This window comes from Eschrichtius robustus, chromosome 13 (genome assembly GCF_028021215.1).
Source record: "Eschrichtius robustus isolate mEscRob2 chromosome 13, mEscRob2.pri, whole genome shotgun sequence".
NCBI classification, from domain to species: Eukaryota; Metazoa; Chordata; class Mammalia; order Artiodactyla; family Eschrichtiidae; genus Eschrichtius; species Eschrichtius robustus.
In genome coordinates, this window is record NC_090836.1 from 25,292,927 (window position 1) to 25,316,994 (window position 24,068).

At 32.5% G+C, this 24,068-nt stretch overlaps 1 protein-coding gene across 2 annotated transcripts in view; it reads right to left on the minus strand.

Annotated features, from left to right (window-relative positions):
• Positions 1-210: 210 nt before the first annotated feature.
• ERGIC2 (ERGIC and golgi 2) overlaps positions 211-24,068 on the minus strand; it is a 35,648-nt gene continuing 11,790 nt past the window's right edge. For both annotated transcript variants that reach the window (XM_068560303.1, XM_068560302.1), the window contains exons 4-14: positions 22,844-22,890; positions 22,002-22,072; positions 17,063-17,103; positions 12,741-12,842; positions 11,652-11,747; positions 9,584-9,639; positions 8,584-8,682; positions 4,820-4,917; positions 2,058-2,220; positions 902-984; positions 211-711 (exon numbers count right to left, since the gene is read on the minus strand). In XM_068560303.1, the coding sequence (XP_068416404.1) occupies positions 649-711; positions 902-984; positions 2,058-2,220; positions 4,820-4,917; positions 8,584-8,682; positions 9,584-9,639; positions 11,652-11,747; positions 12,741-12,842; positions 17,063-17,103; positions 22,002-22,072; positions 22,844-22,890 (919 nt within the window). In that variant the 3' untranslated portion in view covers positions 211-648. The remainder of the gene's footprint in view (positions 712-901; positions 985-2,057; positions 2,221-4,819; positions 4,918-8,583; positions 8,683-9,583; positions 9,640-11,651; positions 11,748-12,740; positions 12,843-17,062; positions 17,104-22,001; positions 22,073-22,843; positions 22,891-24,068) is intronic.

A 24,068-nucleotide genomic window follows, 5' to 3' on the forward strand; every position in this document is an offset into this window, starting at 1 on the left:
AATTCACCTTAGTCTTTCATGACCCTGCCCTGATCAGAAAAGTCAATTGCCAGAGTTTAAAGAAAAGCAGTAACCGTCCTAAGACTGAATTATTGGATAAATGGTCTTGTCGTTATGGCTTAACAGTCATATGGCTATAACACAGGGACCCCTCCCTCTCTTCCTTTATTAACAATGGGACCTGACCACACTTTTTAAAGTCTAGACTAGTTTTCCACATGTTTTACATATTTTATTCTGACATCATATCTTTTAAAAACAAACAGATGCAAACATTTGCACTTATCAATGCCATTTTCTTTAGATGTGGTTTGACTTCTTCCTTCAGGTTCTTTGTCATCAAGAAGCAAGGTTTGATTTCGATACTGCCATTTGCTATGAAAATATCAGAAGGGGTCATCTTCAACGCAATATTCCAGTGGGCTTATTCACTGATTAGATTAGCTGCATAATTTCTTCTAGGACATTTGTAAGAGACACAACACATATAGGATTTCAGTTTGGGTTTTTTTCTTTTTTTTTTTCCCCCTAGGGTGATTCCTGCTTCTCATTCATATTTTCTTTTTTTGAATATATTGCACAATATTTTATTATTAAAAAAGGTTTCACGTCTCAGGCAAAAAGTTTTTCTCCTTTACTTGGGAGGTGCTAATGTGTATTATTTTCTAAAAGAGGTAAGTGGTTGTCTGTGTGGCCATCTTCAAAGGGAACCTAGGGAGGAACAAAAAGACCAAAGCATTAGTTTTATTCCTTACACTATTTCCTCTAAACACAACACTTTATTTTGGGCAATTTCTTTCTGGGCGCCAAGAGCTACTATTTAGATATATGATACTATACTATCATAGTATCAATGATACTATGACTTAGAGATCAGCACCATTTATACTACACCACTTACAGAACTGACGGGTTTGTAGGCTCCAAGTCTGAAACGACAGTAAATTATTTCGACTATAAATTTTCCAATTCCATGTAACATGCCTGTAATAAAAAATAAGTTTATGTTTTTAATTAAATTATGCTTTTAATAAAATTTCTTCCTGTTATTCATTTCCTAATTTTGTAAGTAAGAATAAAAAACTATTATAAAGGAATAGATAAGGAAACAGTTTGCTTTATTCACTTCCACAGTCAAAAATATCAAGACAATTGAATTTTAAAATAAATGAATTTCTTTTCAAAATCACAAGGCCACATAATTCATGACCTTGACAAAGCAATCTTTTCAAAGGTGCTTAATATGTCTCACACTCACACAATTTTGAAAAATAAATACTACTAGCACCACAAATTTAAATGAATCTAAATAAAGCAGTAACAAAAACTTTCATAAGAAAATCTATTCATCCATTTTAAAAATATAATTCAAACTATATAAACTCCATGTAATATTAAATAGAGGTTAGGATAAAAAAGGAACTGTTTCCTTTCTTTCTCTATTATACTTAACTCTCAAATTTTCACAATTACAATTCTGCAAGTTATCTTTGAGAGAATCCCATAATCTTAGGGCGAAAAGACCAAAAGTCATAAAAACATTACTGACTAAAAAATTTGTTTTCATATATTTCATAGTTCAACATACCATAAGATACAATTTTACATTGTGTACAGTTAAAAACACCTTAACTGAAAAAGAAAATTTACATTCAAAGTATCTACTATTTCTAGGCATTTTCTCATCTAATCCTACAACACACTTGCAAGTTAGGTATTATTATTCTCATTTTTATATAGAGAAAACAATTTCAGAAAATTTAGGTGACCTACACAAGGCTATCCCCATGTAAATGACAGAACTTGGGTCCAATTCTAGGCTCTCTCTAGCACACTAAGTAATCTCCCGTAAATCACTGAATGCAGTGAACTGAGTTATGTGCAACGCTTAATCAATACAGTTTTTGAGGTTTGAAATTAAATCTTAAAGAAAAAGTTCTTTAAGTATCAAAACATGAGAATGTGTATATTTCTTTCCCCTTTTAAGTAAAAGCATCTTGATTTTTACTGTTAGCAGAACTTTTAGAAATTAGACAAAAAAAGGAATGAATCTTAACCTGTTGTTGAAAAGATTCCTCCAACAATACCACAAAGCCTTACAAAAAACTGCCAGAATGGCATATGCTCCTCAGTAACTGTCACCATAAGAGAGCTGAGATCATATTTCATAAAAATCCCAGAGACTCCATGGCTGCCTGCAGCATGGTTAATGACACGTTCCTAAAGGAAGGCAAAAGGAAGGGGAGAGATAGGAGGAAGAGACAAACAGGATTCACATCATTAGGTTACTTGTATACAGTCAATATGAAGCCCTCCAGCCCTCCTGAACAAGAGGGACAACCAAATCTCTTTACGAATTGTCCTACTAGACCAAGCTCTCCAGAAATAGCAAATTATTCTGTATTCTTTGTATGGTTAGCTTTTGAAGCAATCAAAAGAACAGAATCATTTTTTACTATTTTCTCAAAAAGGTCACTTTACATACTACAAGGTTTCTACTAAACTCAAGAGTTTATATGGCACATTCTTCATTGACCAAGTCAATGAAAACTACATTCCTATTTTGACATACTTTTTGTATTATTCCTTTGCTAAGAATTTACAAAATAATTCTATCTACTTCCTGTCATTTGAACGATAAGATTTAAAACCAATTTCAATTTCTGTTGTTCCTTTTAAACTATATGAGATAGAGTACAGGAAGAAAACATAATACATTAATTTGAAAGATATCAATATCTGAGCTACTGGTTCAGTTTTTAAAGGAATTTTTTTCTTGAAAGGAGTGTAACTAAAATTATAAACCTACCACAGTGTGCACACTGAGTGAGAATATATTGTTTCACTCCATCCTGTTTACACTTCAAAACTCAAGTTTGCAAATTTCTAATAAATTTCTATTATAGCATGAAATAACTATGCTATCACAGTGCTTTGTCATGATTTTTGTGTCAGGCCCTACCTGTTTTTACTGAGCTGTAACTAAACTGCAAGCTTTAGGAAGACAAGTAACATGGGAAATTAAAACAATTTCATGTGGGCATTACAAAACCTCTTTGCTTATTAGCACAACAGAGCCTTATAAGCCATTGATCAAGTTTCCAATATAAAGTGACTTCATCTTAAAGTTCTGATAAGTTCAATATTTTGCCGAAATTATAAATATATTGTCACCACCTATGTGAGTGGATATTGTTTTAGGGATCATGGTGTCTACATAACAAAAGACTCATAATGATTCACTTTTGGTCTAGGAACAATGAAGGTCAGCCCTGTCCTTCTCATCCTCCACTCTACCAACTCCAGTTATTCCTTTTTTTTTTTTTAAAGTGAAATACAACTACTGTAGTTGTCCTGTCAGTACTAACACACCCCACAAAGGTCAAATGCTCTGGGATTCTATTTTTTTTTTCTTGTTGATTTACTTTTGTTATTTAAAATACATCCTGGAGATAATTTCATATCAGTATATAGATATCTTTCTCTCTCTCTTTTTTAAAGTTGCATGTTCCTCCATTGTGTCGATGTATCACTTGGGTTGTTTCCAGTCTTCTGCCATTACAAGTAACAAAACGAATAGTCTCATATACAACATCACTTTTTTTCCACAGTATCTTTGGATACAATTTCTAGAAGTGGGATTGCTGGGTCAAAAGGTAAATGCATATGTCATTCTGCAGATATTGCCAAACTCCCTTCCAAGAGACTATGCCATTTTGCACTTCCTTAGCAATGTATGCATGCCTGTTTTCCCCAAAGCCGTGCTGCTGTGTAGACTGCCTGACCTTCAGGTGTTGCCAACCTTAGTGAGAAATGGTATCTCCCCACCCATAAAGAAATGCTAAAAAGCACAATATATACTTGTAGACACTTTACCTAGTTTCTCTTTCTCTCTGTATGTGAGTGTGCGTGTGCACACACACACACACGGAGTTACACATACTTGATTTTTCCTCCTGAACCATTTGAAAAGTTATAAACACGTGACACTTCACCCCTAAAAACTTTAGTATTTAGTTTTCCAAGAATAAGGAAAACTCTACAATTACTGAGGACATAGTCAACATAAGTTATAAGACTATCAAAGGAAAATTTCATATGGAGGAAAGCAAATTTTTAAAAGCACTTAAATTTTGGAATTCTTCTGGATACTAGTATTTGAATATTCACCATTCTTGAACACAATAAGAAAACATAGCTTATAAAAATAAAAAATTAACAACAAAAAGAATGAAAGAAAGAAAGAAAACATGGCCCCAGAGTAGGTGAGAAATCTGTTAAACTGCCCAATTCCAAAATTCTGCTTCTCACTGTCAGTACTTACTTATAAGGCCACTCCACCCTAAGGTTACAGAACGTTTGTCCTCTCAATTAGATGAATATGAAGCCCTAACTTAGGAAGGCAAACCCTCTAAATCTGCTATCTGAGTCACAATAACCATGTGTGTCCCAGGGTAGATACATTAATTAAAAAATAAATAACAGAGAAATCAGAAAATCTGCTGGCAGATTAAAAAAACCGCTTATACCAATACATGGGAAAACATTAAAAATTATGATATTAAGAGTAAAATAATTAATATCATAGTTTAATAATTTTTTACTAATTGAAAACATTCCAGATTTTTAAAATCTACTTCTTTTCTTACTCTAAAACATACTTAATACCCATTTCTGATATTTTATTGACTTAAAATAAAATGTCAACGCATTTCAAATTTTAAATGGAGGAGGGCATTACCTGGAACTCCAAACTAATTTTGTAGAGGGACTATAAAATGCTTTAAATAAATAATTTTACCAGTTGGATTCAACTTACCCTTTCTGTCACAGAAAACTGATGGGTGTCTGCTGAAATTTTATATGTATGTAGTTTTGTTGGCACGATTGTAATAAAATATTGGAACATCTGGTTGTCTAGAATAAAAACAAAATGTAGTTTTTTTCATCAATCCAGTAGCAATGAAACTACTGCCAAATACATCAGCCTTCCATTAAATACATCTAATCTGAAATTTAATGCTACTTATAACTTAATGTCTAACAAAAAAATATTATAAAAGAATCAATGAAAGCAATATATTCACACTTGGTAAAACAAGTTCTCAGTAAGCATAAAATAGTCACACAGGGCTTTCCTGGTGGCGCAGTGGTTGAGAATCTGCCTGCCAATGCAGGGGACACGGGTTCAAGCCCTGGTCTGGGAAGATCCCACATGCCGCGGAGCAGCTGGGCCCGTGAGCCACAATTACTGAGCCTGCGCGTCTGGAGCTTGTGCTCTGCAACAAGAGAGGCCGCGATAGTGAGAGGCCCGTGCACCGCAATGAAGAGTGGCCGCCCTTGCCACAACTAGAGAAAGCCCTCGCACAGAAAAGAAGACCCAACACAGCCATAAATAAATAAATAAAAACACTTTAAAAAAAAAAAAAGTTAAAAAAAAAAAAAAGTCACACAGACACACACACACATCTATTAGAAGATGTCAAAAAAGATGAGCTAGTGATCTAGTTAGATATCCTTTATAATCATTATCATCTTTTTATAAAATATGGAAAATAAAAGCATTTCTTTATAGTACAGAAACTAATAAAAATAAAGTTATAATAGCATAACCACCACAAGACACATTTTCAGTTTCTACTAATATCTGAAGAGAAATAAATAAACCAAAACTGAATTAGCTACTGGATATATAAACCAAAATGTAGCCTTTGGATAAATATGAAGAATCAATACCACAGTAGGAAAATAAGCAAAGAAACTACTCAATGATGGCCTGGGGTTACTATGTAATCAAAATGATCATATTTATATAGTCATTAGGCATTTCTAGGTTTAATACAAGTCATAAACACCAGTATATTACTAATTATTAATTAATTTTAAACAATTAACAGTTCACATAATACAAAACATGTTAATTCTCTAGGTCTACATTCTAGAAAATTTAGAACTAGATATATCTATCTATAGTTTCAGCTAGGTAAGTGAATAGGGCCTCATTACGTTTGCGATGTACTTCACGTCATATGGTGATAATTGTCTATGATAACTGAGTACATGAATAAAATATATCAGTTTTAAATGTATGGTTTGATAAATTTTGACAAACGTTTTTATCCATACGATCACCACCACTATCAAAATATAAAACATTTTAATCACCCCAAAAAGTTCCTTTGAACCCCTTTTCAGTCAATCCCTTCTACCTCTGGTCCTAGGCCAACCACTAATCTACCTTCTATTGTTACAGACTAGTTTTGCCTATTCTAGAATTGCATATAAATGGAGGTATACAGCATGTATTTTCATGTGTCTAGCATGAATTAATTTTTATTTTTATTTCCATCAGTTCAATTTCTCTGTCTCTTATCTCAGTGTAATTCAGAATAGTAGAGGGAAAGGTAAAATTGTAGATAGAAGGAAGAGGTAAGAGTAATGGTCTCTTCAACACTAACATTAAACAAGTTTCTAACAAAATTAAGCAAAGCCTGTTTCCACTTCACCATTTCTTATTTCACCTACCACTGTAACTACCACTTGTACCACTATAACTTTCAAAAACATAAAACAGTTTTTGGCCAGTTCTATTATTAATTTCAACTTAAATCCTAAATATTACCACAGATAATATTAGAGCAAAAGTGTGTCAACTTTGTCCACCACTAATAAGTGGCTTATCAATTGTGGACGATCTTTCATCCTTTGAGTTGTTCTCTGATGTAAACTGAACTGCTCAATCTGTGCTTATTTTTAAGGTGTTTTACAAATATCTCTATTACATCATAAACAAAAATAACAAGCTGAAAGTGATCGGAGAAGAAGGTGTTCAAGTATGAAGTATTTATGAAAAAAAAGATGAAATTGAGAGTGGTGAGGTTATAACCAATGCTGTACACATGGGTGGGATAATTAGACTTGAGGGAAAAAATGAGAGACAAAGGAAATCTCACCACGTGAGGAATGAAGTCCAATGCAATGAATAGTAGCCAATGCGGGTCAAAGAAACGTGACAGGGAAAATTGGAAACCTTTTAAGCTATGGAGAGAGAACTGCTGAAGACCTATTTGTCTAATATATAAGTCTGTTAGATAACTTAATGGCCAGGCAGGGGGAAAATGCTATTGCATTAGATTTTGCTGCAAGCCACAAATTGTTCCAAAGGTTATAGGTCTGTCCAAATCCGCACAGCATTAAAGATGTCACTGTTAAGTAATCCCCTCAAAATTCCTACATGAAGGAGGGGGTAGTTACCTGAATCCAACAGATCCATAATGCTGAATTTTTTCTTTTTCGAAAAAGAGGCCCAATAGAACATATATTAGGAAGGAGAAGAGTATACCCTGCTTTAAAGCTTTGAATAACCTACTGACATTCATCTCATGCCATTTTATAAAATAACTCTAAACACCTCTTAGTCTTCCTGAACATGTAAATTTAAAGAGTCTTTTGAAAATTAATCTGTTCATATTTAGATCTGCTTCTTTACAAAAATGTATAGCTCATTTTAGCATCTTGAAACAAAGTATTAACCAACATGTTTTCAATTGAGCATCTCTTGTAATATTTAATGTATTTTGGTGTAGAATGAACACATAAAGATGAGATTACACAGAACAAAGCTTGTAATTCTCAGAATGTTTCTACTCACACATTTCCAAATTTAGTACACTCAAGCTTCCTTGAGTGAAGCATTCCCACACAAACATAAAATACTCATGAATTCTAAATAAAACATCTTTAATGTATCTGATTACAACACTATGCTAAAAGAGTAAAATATTGAAAAGAACATTAATAAATCTATTTGAATTAATAAAAAATGAAATCCTTAATTACAGTTTTGCAAAGGCTAGAATTCCTAGTGGCACAGGAAGCTTTAGACGTCCTTAAGGCATATCATATAATATGACTATTTAAGAAGAAAGGCAACCAAAAATCTTCAAAAAACATGAGAACAGATAACTTACTACAAAATTAAGAAAATAATCCATCCATATTTGCATAAACTGAAATTTTAAATGGAATAGATGGTTAAAACAAACAGTAATAAAAGGTATCTGTACTACTTCTGACTGTGTTAATACCAAACCATTCTAGAAAAACTCTAGGTTTCCGATGTTTGTAAAATTCTCTAGAGAGGTTTCTGATATGGTAAATACAGTATAGATTTTAGAACTTTGAACCTACACAAAGAAGAAAATTCTTCTTATAATGTTCAAACTTTCTTTTGTTCTTATTCTTTCTTTGTTGACTATGGAAAAGCAGTTATGCCCTCTTAACACATTAACCTTTCATATATTTAGAGAGCTTTTAAATTCTACTCCTTCTCCTGATTACTTCTAATTTCTTATTCTGTTCCATGGCTCATTTTTTACCATTTAAAATTCATCCACTACTAGAACAAATGCTCTTACACACATCTCCACTTAAAGATGATCAGCCATTTAAACCACTTCAAGATTTATCTGTTTATCTGTTACAAGGGGGTTAGGAAGAAGATTATTTAAAATGTATTAATATCAAAGTTATACGAACAATTTGCCTACATGCAAATTCCAACAGTAATTATTAAATACTTACGATCTAATGCAATTTTTTCAGTTCCATCTAAAGGATTAATAATTCCTGGAACAAGCTCTCCAAAAGACAAATGATCTATTCTGTGAGAAAAATTGTAAGCTAAGAGGCAAAAAAAACCAATTAAGTAGAGAAATTAAATTATTCGAAACTACGTGTTACAGATTAGTTCACATTCTTACCTATTCTCAAATGAAAATATCTAAAATCTGCTGGTATAATAATATAGTATTTAAAACCATATTATTTTGAGAAAAATGCATGCAAATATGTGGGAATTATATGTATAGAGGTAAACACATTCTGATAAAATGCTATATCGCAAATTTCATAATTATATACGAAGTAATATCGAAGAAATAATATGACATCTAATTCTGATAAACAAAAAAATAAGTCTTTTCTAGTCCAAATCATCATATAGAAACAGGATTGTGTGGTTAGAAGAACTGAGATGATGTCCATGAAACTGATCAGATATATTTTTAATACACACTATTGCTTTAGCACATTTCTGTAACTAAACTTGTTTATTATGGAATTCGTTATTTGTTTTTGTTGTCTAAAGGAGACTTTAAAAACTAAGTTTTATGATAATCATTACACAAAACTAACTTGAATACTTTATATATGTGTGTAAATGTCCATATTTAAATTTACATATTGAAACAAGCTTCAAATATATTCTCTTCACTATCTGTAAAAACTAGCAGAAAAAAAAAAAAAAAATAGCAGAAATGTGTACTAAGTGATATAAAGCACACCAAGGCTGCTTCTCCCTACCTCAGCAACTTCTGAGCTATGACTAAAAAGAAATATAGGTAGCTTAAAGACAAGAGAAAATGGATTAGTCAATAAGTTAGATCACTTATTTTCTCCTTTAGATATCTTCTTTCGGCATACCCCACTTCCAAAGCCCTACCTTGCACCAGCACTAAAAATTAAAAAACACACTTTTTTTGCAAGGACATCTTCACAGAAAGAAATTTCAGAAACTGCTTACAGTCGTGGTTGACAAGTGCTGCCAAGTGTGCATGACCTCGGGGATGTGGAATTGCCCTGAAAGGAGGAAAAAAAGATTAAAGTAATAACATTTAAATACATAACTAATTAAAATCATAAAAGGGATCTTTCCTAAGTTATATAATTTTCTTAGTATAAAATAATATAACAACATACTTGGCCCACGATTTAAGTAGGTAAATCTCATCTCAGTAATGCAATAAACTGGGGGTTGGCAAACGTTTTCTGTAAAGAGTCAGACAGTAAATATTTTAGGTTTTGTGGGCCAAGATGCAAAACTGAAGATATTATGTAGTTACATAACAAGAGAGAAAACAAATTTTCACAAACTTATTAATGAAATTCAAATTATAATAGTAGTAATTGAGTACTTTTTTGGAATCCAGGTATTTTTGCTGGGAGATAACATTTTGCTTTACTGGGGTTTAGAGTTGACATTCTCTATTTTCAAAATCCCAGATAGGATAAGGATAGGATACAAACCAAATGCTTTTCCATTTGGCCTCTCTTATTGATAATATGAGTTATCACATGGAGAGGTAAGTGAAATTGAGAACAAAGGCCAAAATATAGACGTTCTTACAATATCTGTCAACGTTACCCTCTTTCAGTTAGTTTTGGAGTAGGATACTGTTTGTATCCAGAAGTGCAATAAAACCTTCTAAATTTCTTTGAGCCAACTATTATTTGTTGACTATATGATACCAAGAAATTCTAAGGTTCCCATCTACAAGTTGGGGATGGAGAGAATAGGTCCTGGCAACAGCAACAAAACAACAAAACATGAATGTTAAGAAGAGTGGGATAACAAAGACAAAGCAGGGAATTCCCTGGCAGCCCAGTGGTTAGGACTCAGCACATTCACTGCCGAGGGCCCGGGTTTAACCCCTGGCTGAGGAAGTAAGATCTCACAACCCATGTGGCACGGCCAAAAAAACAAAACAAAAGCAAAGACAAAGCAAATGCTTGATTTGATCTGATCACTGTAAACACTGAAATAATTTTGCATAGAAGTCTAACACTGTCTCTATATATTTAAAAAATCTCCAGCCATGCTCTGTCCTGTTTTATGGCCTTTCCCTCAGTCTAGATGCCATTCTCTCCTTTTATATATAAAATTCCTAATCATCCATTAGTGTTCCAAGGTTTTCCTCAATAAAGCCTCCAGTGACTTGCAGAGTAGGTCAGGTACCTTGTTATATAGTTTCTTATCAGCCATACATAGTTTTCCTTTATAACTTCAATACAACTATAATTAAATAATTATTAGTGTAATTCACTGTTTAAAATTCAGATTCTCTCATAAAATGTCAGCATCATAAGGGCAAAAACCCTTTCTCTGTTTTTCGCTGTTTCATCTTTAGTATCTAGCATGGTACTTTGCACATAGCAAGTACTGAAAAAATGTCTTTTGCAATGAAGAATTGTTCAGCTTTGCAAGTCTAGGTGGAAGGAAGGAAGGGAGGGAGAAAAGCAGAGAAAGAGAGAGGAGATAATTAGAGAATCTATTTATTCATTCAGGAATTTACCAAGTGTTTATTATATGACAGTTTCTGTGCTGGGTTCTGCTCATGAAGGCAGGTGGTCTGATATTTTTCCTTAACATTTACCTAATTTAACTTTATCCCAGACACATTTCTAACTACATCAAAATACTTGTCTCGTACTGGTCAGGGATTATATTTTGATGAGGATCACCAAAAGGAAAAACAAAACAAAAACCTAATATCCAACAAAATGAACAAATTAATGAAATGTCTAGGTAAGAGCTTTCTGGCTACTAAAACTTGGCAAGTTGAAGGTTTTAATTCATATCTACCTACAGCTTATATACTTTAATATATGAAATATGACATGACTGTTTTGAAGCAGTAGTTTTTAAAGTTAGTAGTCTTCTCTATCCTGAGGTTGAAGGCTGAAGACATCAAAAATATACATTTTAAGAGTCCTCTAGTGGTTAGTTATATATTATTTGATTAACAAAGAATTTACTTTTAACCAAACTGCCAACTTGTTTAAAGTATTTTCAGTAAGTGAAAAGAACATACTTGCCCACAGTTATGTGAAAATTCCCTGCTACTTTATTGACATATAGATGACCACGAATTCTGCAAGCATCTGGAGGCTGTGATGAATCATCTTCCCTGTTACAACAAGATATATTAGAATTACTTACAGCATATTCAATAAAGTCACCATATTTCTGGTGAGAAAATTTTATAGAGGGGAAAAAAAAATCCCTAAAGATCAATTTTTAGGTAATATTCTAAATGTCAAAAGTAGAATAGCAGTTTTTTGAAGTCTGTACATTTATTAAAAAACATCTACAAAATGAAAAAACTTACATAATTATTATATATATATATATTTTATTTACACAAATATAAAATTTCAAGGTTATTCAAATTTAACGAGAGGACTAAGTCTAATGAAAGAAGAAAAATTAAAGTAAAGAATTACTAGTCCAACAAAGACATGCTTTTATCATGTTTCTGGTACTTTAGGGGACAGGACGGGTTGGGAAAAAGAATGAGTAAGGGAAGGGCAGGCCACTTAACTTCAAATAGACATTAACATTTTCTTCCTAAGCAAATGTAAAACCTCTGTTTAGTTTTAAATTTAAATGATCATTTTCATGATTATAGCATTTCCAAATATCAGCTCTTCTAATCTATAAAAGAGACAAAAAGTGAAATAAAAACATGGAAGTCCTAACCAAAGTTTATACATCCTCATAATGGTAAATGAAATTAATTTGTTCTTAAAACCTAGTACAATTTTATATGAAGGTACACCATACACACATAAAAGAGAAAAATTAAATGAAAATAATATTTGGGATAATCCTGATCAATATCACAGGCCATAAATTTAAGAGTAAAAAAGACATCTTGAGACTTCCCTGGCGGTCCAGTGGTTAAGACTCTGCGCTTCCACTGCAGGGGGCGCGGGTTCAATCCCTGGTTGGGGAACTAAGATCCCATATGCCGCACGGTGCGGCCAAAAAAAAAAAAAAGACATCTCATCATACAGAATGATTACATTTTCTCTAAGAAATATAAGATTCAGAGGAATAAACCAATACTAAAATTATGTCACAGTAAATTCTTAATAAATAGTCTCACAAAATCTCCCACCTTGGTGGAAGTGCTGTTGATGTACTTTTAAAAGCACTTTTAAATATCACATCTTGGAGTGAATGTTCTTCTTGCAGTCTACTCTGAATCAGCTGTAGCATCCTAAATACAAAACAAACAAGCAATAGTTAAAAAATACAGTAAGACACACAGAGAAAGCCAACACTATTTTAAAAATAACACAGGTAGTTGACTTAGCTAAGCCATACATTTATTATTACATAATTTTATTCTAAAATAAAGTCCTAAGTATTCTTTGGTCATTTCCTTGAAAGTAGGAAAAGTGAGGGAGCATGGCTAGAGGTCTAACAGCTGGGCTCCTTATGTCTGTCTAATTCCATCAGTAATGAACGTGTGGACCCTAATTACATGTCCATTATTGGTGGAATCAGGGTCACCAAGAAAGAACTTCTGTTCACCTGAATATCTAAATTCATCTTTCATGCATGCATGCAGCAATAACAAAATTCTTAGTTTTTGTCGGGCATTGAATAAAGTGTTATAGATACAAAGAATGAGACAAATAAGAGGCCACATAATAGATCTGATGGACTTAAAGGGGCAGATTACTGGGGGTTAAACCCACACAGGAGCATCCAATTCTCATTACAAACCAGGCCACAGTGACATTTAATATCACCTATTGTCTGCCTTTTCCAAAGAAACCTGAACTTTGACAAGACCATTCTAAATGAAATATTATAGTCTACCTATAATTTTTAAAAAGAATATCTGCATGTAAGGTATAGGATTATAGAGAACAAAGTATACATTTGAGAACTCACGCTTAGATTTTCTTTTTAAATATACTTAGCCACTAAAAACACATTAGTTGCTTGAAGATTTTTTTTTTACAAAATTGTTACATTTACAATAACTCATGAAATTACTTATTCTGAAGAACAAAACCAAGAATAAAAGTATTTCTTCTCTCTAATATTTCTAACATTTTCAGCAATAACTTTGTATCTTTAGATATAATCCTATTTTATATCCTTTAATCTATATCTTTATATAACTAACATCCAAAGTCACCTGTATCAGAGTTCAAACTCAGCAAGTACAAAATTTATACCCAGAGGGAAAGGAGAGATGAATAGACAAAACTGGGAATTTTCAGGCCAGTAAAACTACAGGTACTGTAATGGTGAGTACATGTCATTATGTATTTGTTAAAACTCACAGAGTGTACATCTCCAAGAGTGAACTCTAACGTAAACTATGGACTCTGGGCAATAATGATGTGTTCATGTAGGTGCATAGATTGTAAGAAATGTACCACTCTGGTGTGGGGTATTGATAACAATGGAGGCTGTACACGGGTGGGGGCAGGGGGTATTTGGGTACTCTGTACTTTTCACTCAGTTTTGCTGTAAACCTAAAACTACTCTTAAAAAGTCTTTATATATTTATATACACATACATACACATAAATAACTTGGAAAAATTATTAACAAACATAGGAACTTAAAGAAGAAGCAAATGTAAATCAGAATATATTTCACATCCCATGATAATGATATGATAAACATTTTTTAGAAGTGCAAGTGAGAGATAAAGATAAAATACGTATGCACCACCCACTAAGAACACTGGTAACAGGCCTATTTAAAATAAAAAGTCATTTTTATACTGTAAGTTTAGTAGAAATAAAAAACAGTAATCAGGAAGGCTATGTCCAGGGTTTGAGATTTCCTTTTAATAAAGGAAAGAGATTAACTGGGATCCTAAATATTTTAAGAAAGCAGAACAATTGAAAGACAACTTAAATATCTTTTGGCAAATTCTATAGGTAAAGAACGTTTTGGTATGCACATTATTCAGGTCGTTAGGCCTTAGGCATCTCTAGTCCATTCAAGAATATTTGTTTAGAAGCAGAACGTGATAATCTAGGAAGCTTCAAGAGGCCAGATCCCATCTTCTGATTTACATGTACAAAGACTTAAAATCTTTAGATCTAATGCTAACAGAAATTGAAAGCTTCATATTTTTGCATGTCTTGTATTTCCAGAGTTCAACTTTTATTGCTTGGTCAGTGGGAAAAGAGGTTGATGACACCAAACTGTGTGTCTTCTGTTTCCAGAGTTCAAGTTTTAGTGCTGGGCAGTGGGAAAAGAGGTTGATGACACCAAACTGTGTGTGTGTGTGTGTGTGTGTGTGTGTGTGTGTGTGTGTGTGTGTGTGTGTACGTGTATAACTTCTGCCTCAAATATACCAATAAATACCCGAGCTTATATTCCATATATAAAAGGATGTAGAAAATTCTACTACAATGGAAAATGTCTATCATTTTAACAGTAAAAACACAATCTCTTCTCTCACTTACTACTGGTCTTGAACACTAAATAAAATTCTAGATGAAAGGAGACTTCTCACTTTAACATTTCTGGAATAAAGTAATGTATTTCATCTCTGGATGGCTCTCTACTAAAAATGCTAGAAGCCCAGAGACACCTAATATTCAGTTATTTTGTTCAACACATTCGTTTCAACTTTAATTTTAAAAGCTCTCCAAATGGTGAAAGTGGAAATTAAAAGAGAAAGGCCTTTGAAATGTATTTAGGGACTAGAAAGAAAAAAAAAAAATGGTTAAAAAAATTTTGTTGTAATAATCTTAAATTAGGTAATGCCTTTTTAAGCATAAGACATAGTCTAGAAAACAAAAAGAAAGAAAAGAATGGGGATGGGGTAACCATTTATAACAAAGAACTAATTTCTTTAATATACAAAAAATCGGGCTTCCCTGGTGGCGCAGTGGTTAAGAATCCGCCTGCCAATGCAGAGGACACAGGTTCGAGCCCTGGTCCAGGAAGATCTCACATGCCACGGAGCAACTAAGCCCGTGTGCCACAACTACTGAGCCTGCACTCCACTCTAGAGCCCATGAGCCACAGCTACTGAAGCCCGTGTGCCTAGAGCCCGTGCTCCGCAACAAGAGAAGCCACTGCAATGAGAAGCCCAGCACCGCAATGTAGAGCAGCCCCCCCACTCCCGCTCGCCACAACTAGAGAAAGCCCTCGCATAGCAACAAAGACCCAATGCAGCCAAAAAACAAACAAAACAACCAAAAAATTATTTAAAGTTATTAAGAAAAAAACCAACAACCAAGGAAAATGGGCATACGGCATGGGCAAGCAGTTTCACACACACAAAAATACAAATGGGAAAAAAAAAAATCCACAGATATTCAATTGATTTACAAAGAAATGTTAACTAAAACAAGTGCAATACCAGTTTTCACCGATCAAATTGGCAAAAATAAAAAAAGTCTGGTTATACCCACTGTTGGTGAGGTTGTATAGAAACAAGTACTCTCACATACTGATAGCTTTGGAATATAAATGAAACTATTTGGGGAAGATGTTTGGCATTATCTATCAAAATTTTTTTCCAGTTTTACTAATATATAACATTGTATAAGATTAAGGTATAAATATATGATTTGACAGATGTATATATGTGAAATGATTACCACCATAAGTTTAGTTAACAACCACCACCTCACCATTACAAATTTTTTTCCTTGTGATGAGAACTTAGCAAAACATTAAATATACTCTAAAAGATAAATTTCATTTCTAGAAACTTTATATACATATACATATATTCACTCAAGTACATAAGGAATATATATATATATACATTCACACAAGGAATTAGATTCAAGAATTTTCACTGAGCATTGATATTAGAATCCCGCAAGCAATCTAAATGCCCATCGATAAGTATCCGATTAAATAAATTATAGCTTATCCATAAAAGGTACCACTATATGTACTTAAGTGGGAAGATGTCCAAAATATAAGGTTAGGTTGGAAAAAGAAAGTTATAAAACAAATGTATAGAATGACCCCATTTGTATTAGGAAAAAAATAACATAAGCAAATATGGAAACATGTAGAAAATTATACACAAACAGAATATTTCTAGCAGGCTACACAAGAAATTTAACTCTGGTTATTACCACCAGTCAGTGGCACTAGGTTTAGAGAATGATGAGGAGGCTTTTACTTTCACTTTATATCCTTTATATTCAAATATGATCATATATTGCTTTTAAAATTTTTTAAATAGTTAATTCAATTTTAAATGAAAACTAAAGTGTATTTATGATTCAAAGTGCATTAAAGATTATATGACTTTCCTAAGATCTGATAAAATCTTTGAAAGTGTAAAGATTATATTATATACTATATTCTGCTAATATTTCATCCAAAGAAATGCCTAGAGAAATATATTAATCTATGAATAATTTACAGTAGACAAAAGAGACAAAGCATGATCTAATTTCCATGGACCACAATACTTTGTTTACTTATTACCTCTGCCACTCTTTTTGCTGTGGTGAAAGATCAAATATTGCCTGAAATAAAGGAAAACATAATCACTAGCACTGTCAATTTCTCTTGGCTCTTATATCATAATTTTTAAAAATTTTCTTTGACCAAGGAACAAATTTATAATAACATTAAAAACAAGTATTCATTATTTACATTTAATCTTCCATAAGTCAAACTAAAAAATTTAAAATTTTACTCAAAGGTAGTATAAAGAGATTTCACTAATTGCGAATATTTTTCTATTACAGTTATCTACATTTATAGGAATGGATACAATGCAATCTATCACATGTACAAAATGATATTTTAAGACTTAAAATCATTTAAATGATGCCAGCATGAAACTTAAGTATTTAAAAGAGAAGAAGAAATGAAAAAGACATACAGCTTAAGTATAATATTCAAGCATCCAAAGCCCATATTCTTGCCAGGAAAATACCATGATAAAATCAAAAAGTTTTGAAATGACCTAACAATGTCACTATAATTCCCAAATGTATTAATCAAGAAAGAATAATTCAAGAAATTTTATCTAGGCACTATGTTCACCAATTCAAAGACAAACTTAGCGACTCTGTAGAATCAGAGGAAAAAAGGCAAGCTTCTCACAGTTTGTGGCAATATCCACAATTTAATTTTCCAACAAAAAGTCCACTTTTGCTTTTTATAAAGGCAATTTATAACAAGGCATATTAATTCTACTTTCTAACTTATCAATATTATTAATGATCCCTCCATAATCATGCCCTAACCTACTACTCTCTCACTATAAATCCTCTCTTTAACCCCTCAATGCATCAGACAGTTCTACCTCTGTGCCTTTGGTTATTTAATTATATCAACCTGGAACCTTCCTCTCCTGTAATTGTGACCCTAATGTCAGTCTAAATTCTATACACCATTTGCTCTAGGTTAATGATTATAATGAAATTACTTTGATTACTCCTCCTGCTGAACTTGTCTATACCTTGCTTCCCAACCTTTTTCACACCACAGCACACAAAGAAAATGCTATAAAACACACCATGGCAAACAGATGAGGCCACATGCAACTGCTCTCCAGTTACCTTATGAATAAAACTACTGACAGCAGGGACTATGTGATTCTCCCTTTGACTTCCCCCAACTGCTCGGTATAGTGCTTAACACAGCGGGTAAAGAACTACTGAGTGGCCTACTTTGTGCTCGGCACTATGCTACTTAAATCATTATCTCACTTAACCTTCGTAACAACCTTGTGAGTTTGTTATTATTCTCTCCTTTTTATATATAAAAAAGAACTCAAAAGATTAAAAAATTTTTTCAAAAATCACAGATAATGAAGGTCAGTATATAAACCCAACTATGTCAGATTCCTCACTTTCTCACATCCCTAAAAGTAGTTATTTTCTTTAAATAAATAGTAGCTATCATAGCATACTGTGTGATCATGGTTTAGAAACCAGTAAAATTATTAGAATTAAGTTTTTAATATTCAGACTGCATATGAAAAGAATGAGTGAAAATTTAAAAACAAGGAAAAATTATCTCAAATAATTTTACATTAATAATAATTCTTAAATATTTTAATATAAATTAGGACAAGGGAAGGAATACTTACGAAACACTGTTAAACGTTTTAAAAATTACTGATAAAAATATACAATGACATATTTTTAAGTTTCTAACTTTCTGGCTAAGACATGACTTTTAGTTCATGACAGTTAAATTAAAATAAAACTTTCCTATTCCACAAATGATTAAAAGAAATGGCAGAAACTGTTACAATGGAATAATCAAAGATCTTGCCACAATTACATAATTCTAACATATTCATCAGTGCCTAATACCTGCAATTCATTATGCTTTACATTTTGTGAGCTATAAAGAAGAAAAAATAAAGTAATTGCTTTTCAGGAGCTTAGAATCTAGCTGAAGAGACAAGCTGTCCAGAAAAAATATTTATTAAAAAAATCAGAGACTTAAATAAACGTGAAGAGAGTGGGAGTGACAGACACTCAGTATGGAGCGAATACTAGAAAAACAGCATAAATAAATTTTAGAGGATAAGTTCAAGATGATTATCTCCTCAAATTCTCACAATGTCCAAAGAAACAGAAAAATGAGGACACAAACTGTATCATTATTTTAAATCATTTTAAATTAGCATCCATATGCTGGAAATTATCAAAAACTTATGCAAGACAGCATACAAGGGAGACTAAATTGAAGAAAGAGCCCAACACATAATTTATTTCATGGGACAGGAAAATCCATGAAAGCAGTAAATCCCCAGTTCAGAGTAACAGAGGAAAACAGGTGATAAAAGATAACAAGACACTTGAGGAAGAGATAGTCACCATCCTAAGAAGACTTCTAGCAGTTCAATCGAGTGCCAGAGACCACATCACAAAGGGCATTCCACAGCATTATTATTCCCAGATTACATGTGACCTGGACTGTATTCTAAATTAAGCAAAAATACTGCTACAGCTGGCTGCTAATGAGGACAGTCACACCAGTTAAAGAAAAAAGGAATTACCCTAGCTAAATTTAACCTGTCAAAACAAATACAGAAAAGGAAATTTGGGGTGCCGTGGTGAACCACTATGCCTTCCTGAACCCAGTGTGACTTCCTGCTTTCTTTTCAAAAGCATCTGAAGCTCTAATTTTGCTTAGAAGAAACACAGTATATCTAAACTATATATCCTTCTCCTTTCATTTAGGTCTGGAAAAAAAAAAAGTGGGGGCAGGGAGGGAAAGGGAACCGACATAACTCAACAGTCTATCTCAACTCTCAGTCAGTTAACTGGCCATTTATTTTCCCATCCTAAAGATGAACAAGAAAATAGATAGCCAGATAGACAAAAAGATTCATTAATTTGAAAGAAGTGGTAAATCTGAGGTCCAAGGGCTAATTTTCCTCTGTGATACCATTTCTAAAAAGAAGAAGAAAAGTGAAGTTTTTCTAATTATTTCTCAATGAGATTTAACATCATGAAGACAGAAAAAAATGGAGTGATCTGCAATATATCAGAGGTGGAAAATATAATCACTGAATTTTAAAACATAATGAAGGCATTGAAAAAAAAAGATTGATCCTGCTGGATCAAGGTCATCTCCCAGAACTCACAGGCAAAGTTCAAAATATGCATCTTATGCAAGAATTGATAAAAACCACTCCATGAAATTCAACATCACTTGATAAGAATTTTAAAAAAGAGGTAAAACCATTACTCTGAACATCATTAAAGCAAACAAACAAGCAAAAAACACTTAAAACTTCAGATCATTAATACCATCAAAAGCCAAAAATAACTAAAGGGGATCCACACTTGGATATATAGGATAAATATCTGAATTTCAAAAGTAAAAGAAAAAAGCATATAAGTAGATAAATGTTACCTGCAAAGAAAAAGAAAATTATGCCAGAAGGCAATAAAGGAATGTCTATAAAGTTTTGAGTGTAAAACACCATAAAGCAAGAATTCTATCCTCAGCCAACCTTACATGTATTAAGAACAGAATGACATAGGCAGTCTGTCATAAAGCATAACCCACATATTCTTGCTTGATAAGGAAGTCACAAAAAGGCCCTCACAAAACGATAAACAAAAATAAAGAAACTAAGAAGGGTAGAAAATAAAAGCAATAAAACATAAAGTTGAATCATTATTCCTAAAGTAGTATGAAATAGAATGCAAATGTTAGTGTCTGATAATAACCATCTAGATCTAAATTTCCAGATAATAGTTTAACATGTAATAACATGGTACCTGAATTTGTAAGGTTCCTAACCTCATTAAAAATTACTGATATCAATTTTTTGAGTGGCAGTACAGGAGTTAGGAAGTAGGGTGGTTCAGAGTGGCAGTAACAAGTTACTTTTCCTTTAGAAAATTTTATTTAAAAAGTGTGTATCAAAAGGCATAAATATATTTTGTTCATGTAAACTAAAAATAATTTGGTAATCAAAACTGACCTAAGAGCTTCCTTTTTTTCTCCTCCACACATTCAGTTACTTCTAATCCTCCTCCATCACCTTTAGTCTTCACTTTGCAATTTTGTTTAAAGAGGGTTCACAACTGTCAATGGTAAACAAAACAACTCAAGAATGCATGGGTAAACATAAGTACCACAATGCCAACAGAGCAGTCAGCAAGGCAGAGAAGCTGGGAGTTCCATGCTTTGTTCTCTAAAGCTTCTTTAGGGCTAGTTCTGATCATGATCTGTTATCACCTACCCCTGTAATGTGATACCTGCCCCTGTAATGTGATGGTGTTTTCTGACAAATTAATTTTACTACACACAACTTGTGCTATGAAAACAATAAGAGAATGTCAGTATTTCACTAGGTCTGGGAAATGAAGGTGTGAAGGAGAGAGGAAGAAGTAAATGCATATGAAATTTCTCCTCTTAGATAATGCTTCATTCTTGATTACAAGAGAAATATAGCTCAAATGTTTTTAAGAACTTAAATTTGGTAAAAGAATACAAATAAGACACAGAATTTCCAAATCATTAGAAGAAAATTTCATCACTATAGCAACTGTATAAAAGAGAAAAGGAAACTGTTAGGAAGCATTAACAAAAAATATAAAATAAGTACAAGATTATAGAGGCTTATCCAGAATGCTAACAAGGCTTTGGTATTAGATATAATTTGGTAATTATATCTATATAATTTGGTAATTAGATATAATTTTTTCTTCCGCCTAAATGTTTACAAAGAATATGGAGTACTTCCGTTTGTTTTGTTTTTGTTTCATTTATTTTCTATTGAAGTATAGCTGATTTACAATGTTGTATACTACTTTTGAATTAAGAAAATATATTTTTAAAAAACTAGCTCAGACAAAATTAAAAGCAAATATCAAAACTGTCTTCAAGGGAACAATTCCTCAAAGCATACTATTTAAAAGAACATGTAAATCAAACTTACTGGTTCATAAACTAGACCATCTGCAGATGCAACCATTGTTTCTGCTAAATCCAATACATCTGCTCCAATATCTGCATAAAAAAGAATTAGAAGTTTTATATTCTATGCTGAGAGTCAAACTATATCCACTAACCACTAACATAAGAAAAAATAAATGGAAAAGGAAAAGAGATTTAAGGTTGTTCTTAGATGAAATCTTTTAGAAATTAATTTCCTTAATTGGATAAAATGATATCACACTTTAAAAAATTGTCTGAACTACTGAATTCTTGGTCTCTACTTTTCCAGCAGTAATTTAAGACACAATTTAAGATGAAAAAGCATCTTCATTTTTGAGAACTATACTGACTCAAACATTATCTATCTAGCATATTAACATTTTTCCACTTCTACCAGTATAATTAAGTGAAGCCAGCAAAGAAAACAGAAAAGGGTAACATCACCATTAACTTAAAAGTTTTGGATCTGTATTTTAATATGCAAAAGTAAAAGTAAAGGGTAGTAAATTGAAACTGTGAAACAGGATATGTTTCTGGAATGTGGGTGTAAAAACTGGTACGCCAAACAAGAAAGAAATAAAGGATATCCCTAAACTAGAACTTCGATTTATAAAAATTTCCTCCAATTTTCTTTCATTTTAATTATACTAATGTGAAAGTTAAATCTCTTTATGGAGAAGAAATTTAAAGAACACAAGCTGGGGAGAAAAGAAATTTGTATTCTTAAATTAAGATATCATAAAGGAAAAATAAAGTTAAAACAACCAGTGGCTTTTACTTTTTACTAGCAACTGTTTAAACCATAATCTATATATGCAATCATCAGGTTAAACATGTACTTACACTGACACTTCATGGCAACAGTAATATCTATATTGATTCTCAATTTGCTAAAAGACAAAAAGGAAACATTAGAACCTACCAATTGATCAACAAAACATGAGCAATATATAAATCAACTGATCTATGAAAAACCTGGACTTCATACAGAATAAAATATGTCAATTAGAACTTGGATAGCATTCATATGGGCAAAACAAAGGCACTTTAAAAGTAAAAATTCTATTTTGTAATTATTCCAAAAGCCTTTCTGATTTCATAAGTTTTTAACACAGTAGCCTTCATTTTAATGGCAATTCTACAATTAGTAAGTCCAAGCAACTCAGAGAAAAGTATTAACCTCTGTTTACATAAACCTTACATAATAGACTATGCCATTAAACAATACAAAACTTTCAAAATCAAAAGTTAGGAATTGAAAGCCTTTCTCTCCTTATTTACCAAATAAATACCATACATCAGGCATTGTACCTGATGTCCTACAAATACTATCCTCTTTATTCTTTACCATGGACCTATAAAGTAGATAGCTTCAGTTCTACAAATAAGCCAATGGTGTTTACGGCAGTTTAAATAAATGCCTGGCTTAAGACCACATAACCACTGAAGTGGCATATTGGAAACTAGGTCTGTGTGACTCAAGATAAATGTACCCAAATTACCAGAAAAAAAAAAACAAAACTGATTCTTAAAGCTTTGCATGGCCTTTTAAAAAGGCTCAACCAATGCCTTATTTTCAAATGCTTAGTTCAAATCAAATTAATTTTCAAATATCAGAATCAGCGCCATGAATAACAGAATGAGTACAATCAGGATCAGTCCTGTCCTGTGCTGTGCTTCCTATCTAAACTTTTTTTCACTCTAATAATTTTCATCTGGTTTCAATAGGGAGTACAGATTTTTAGAACTTCACAGAGTCTTAAAGTAGTCTGGAGTTCTAACTGATGTTCCAAATAACCCTGGGGTTTAGGCTCAGGAGATTTTATAGGAAGAGGATGAGGCCAAGTAGACAGGCTTCTGGGCATCCCCACTACACTTATGTGGTGAACTACATGACTTCATTTGGAAAGAATCAAAATTATTTCATTGGTGCTAAAACCAAAATAAGAAAAACAACAAATTTCTTAAAAACTAATGGCATTAAGAATAACACTGATGTTATAGATCAAGAAACTGAGGCCCAAAAGAAGTCGGTTATATGACTTGCCCAAGGTTACACAGCAACTAT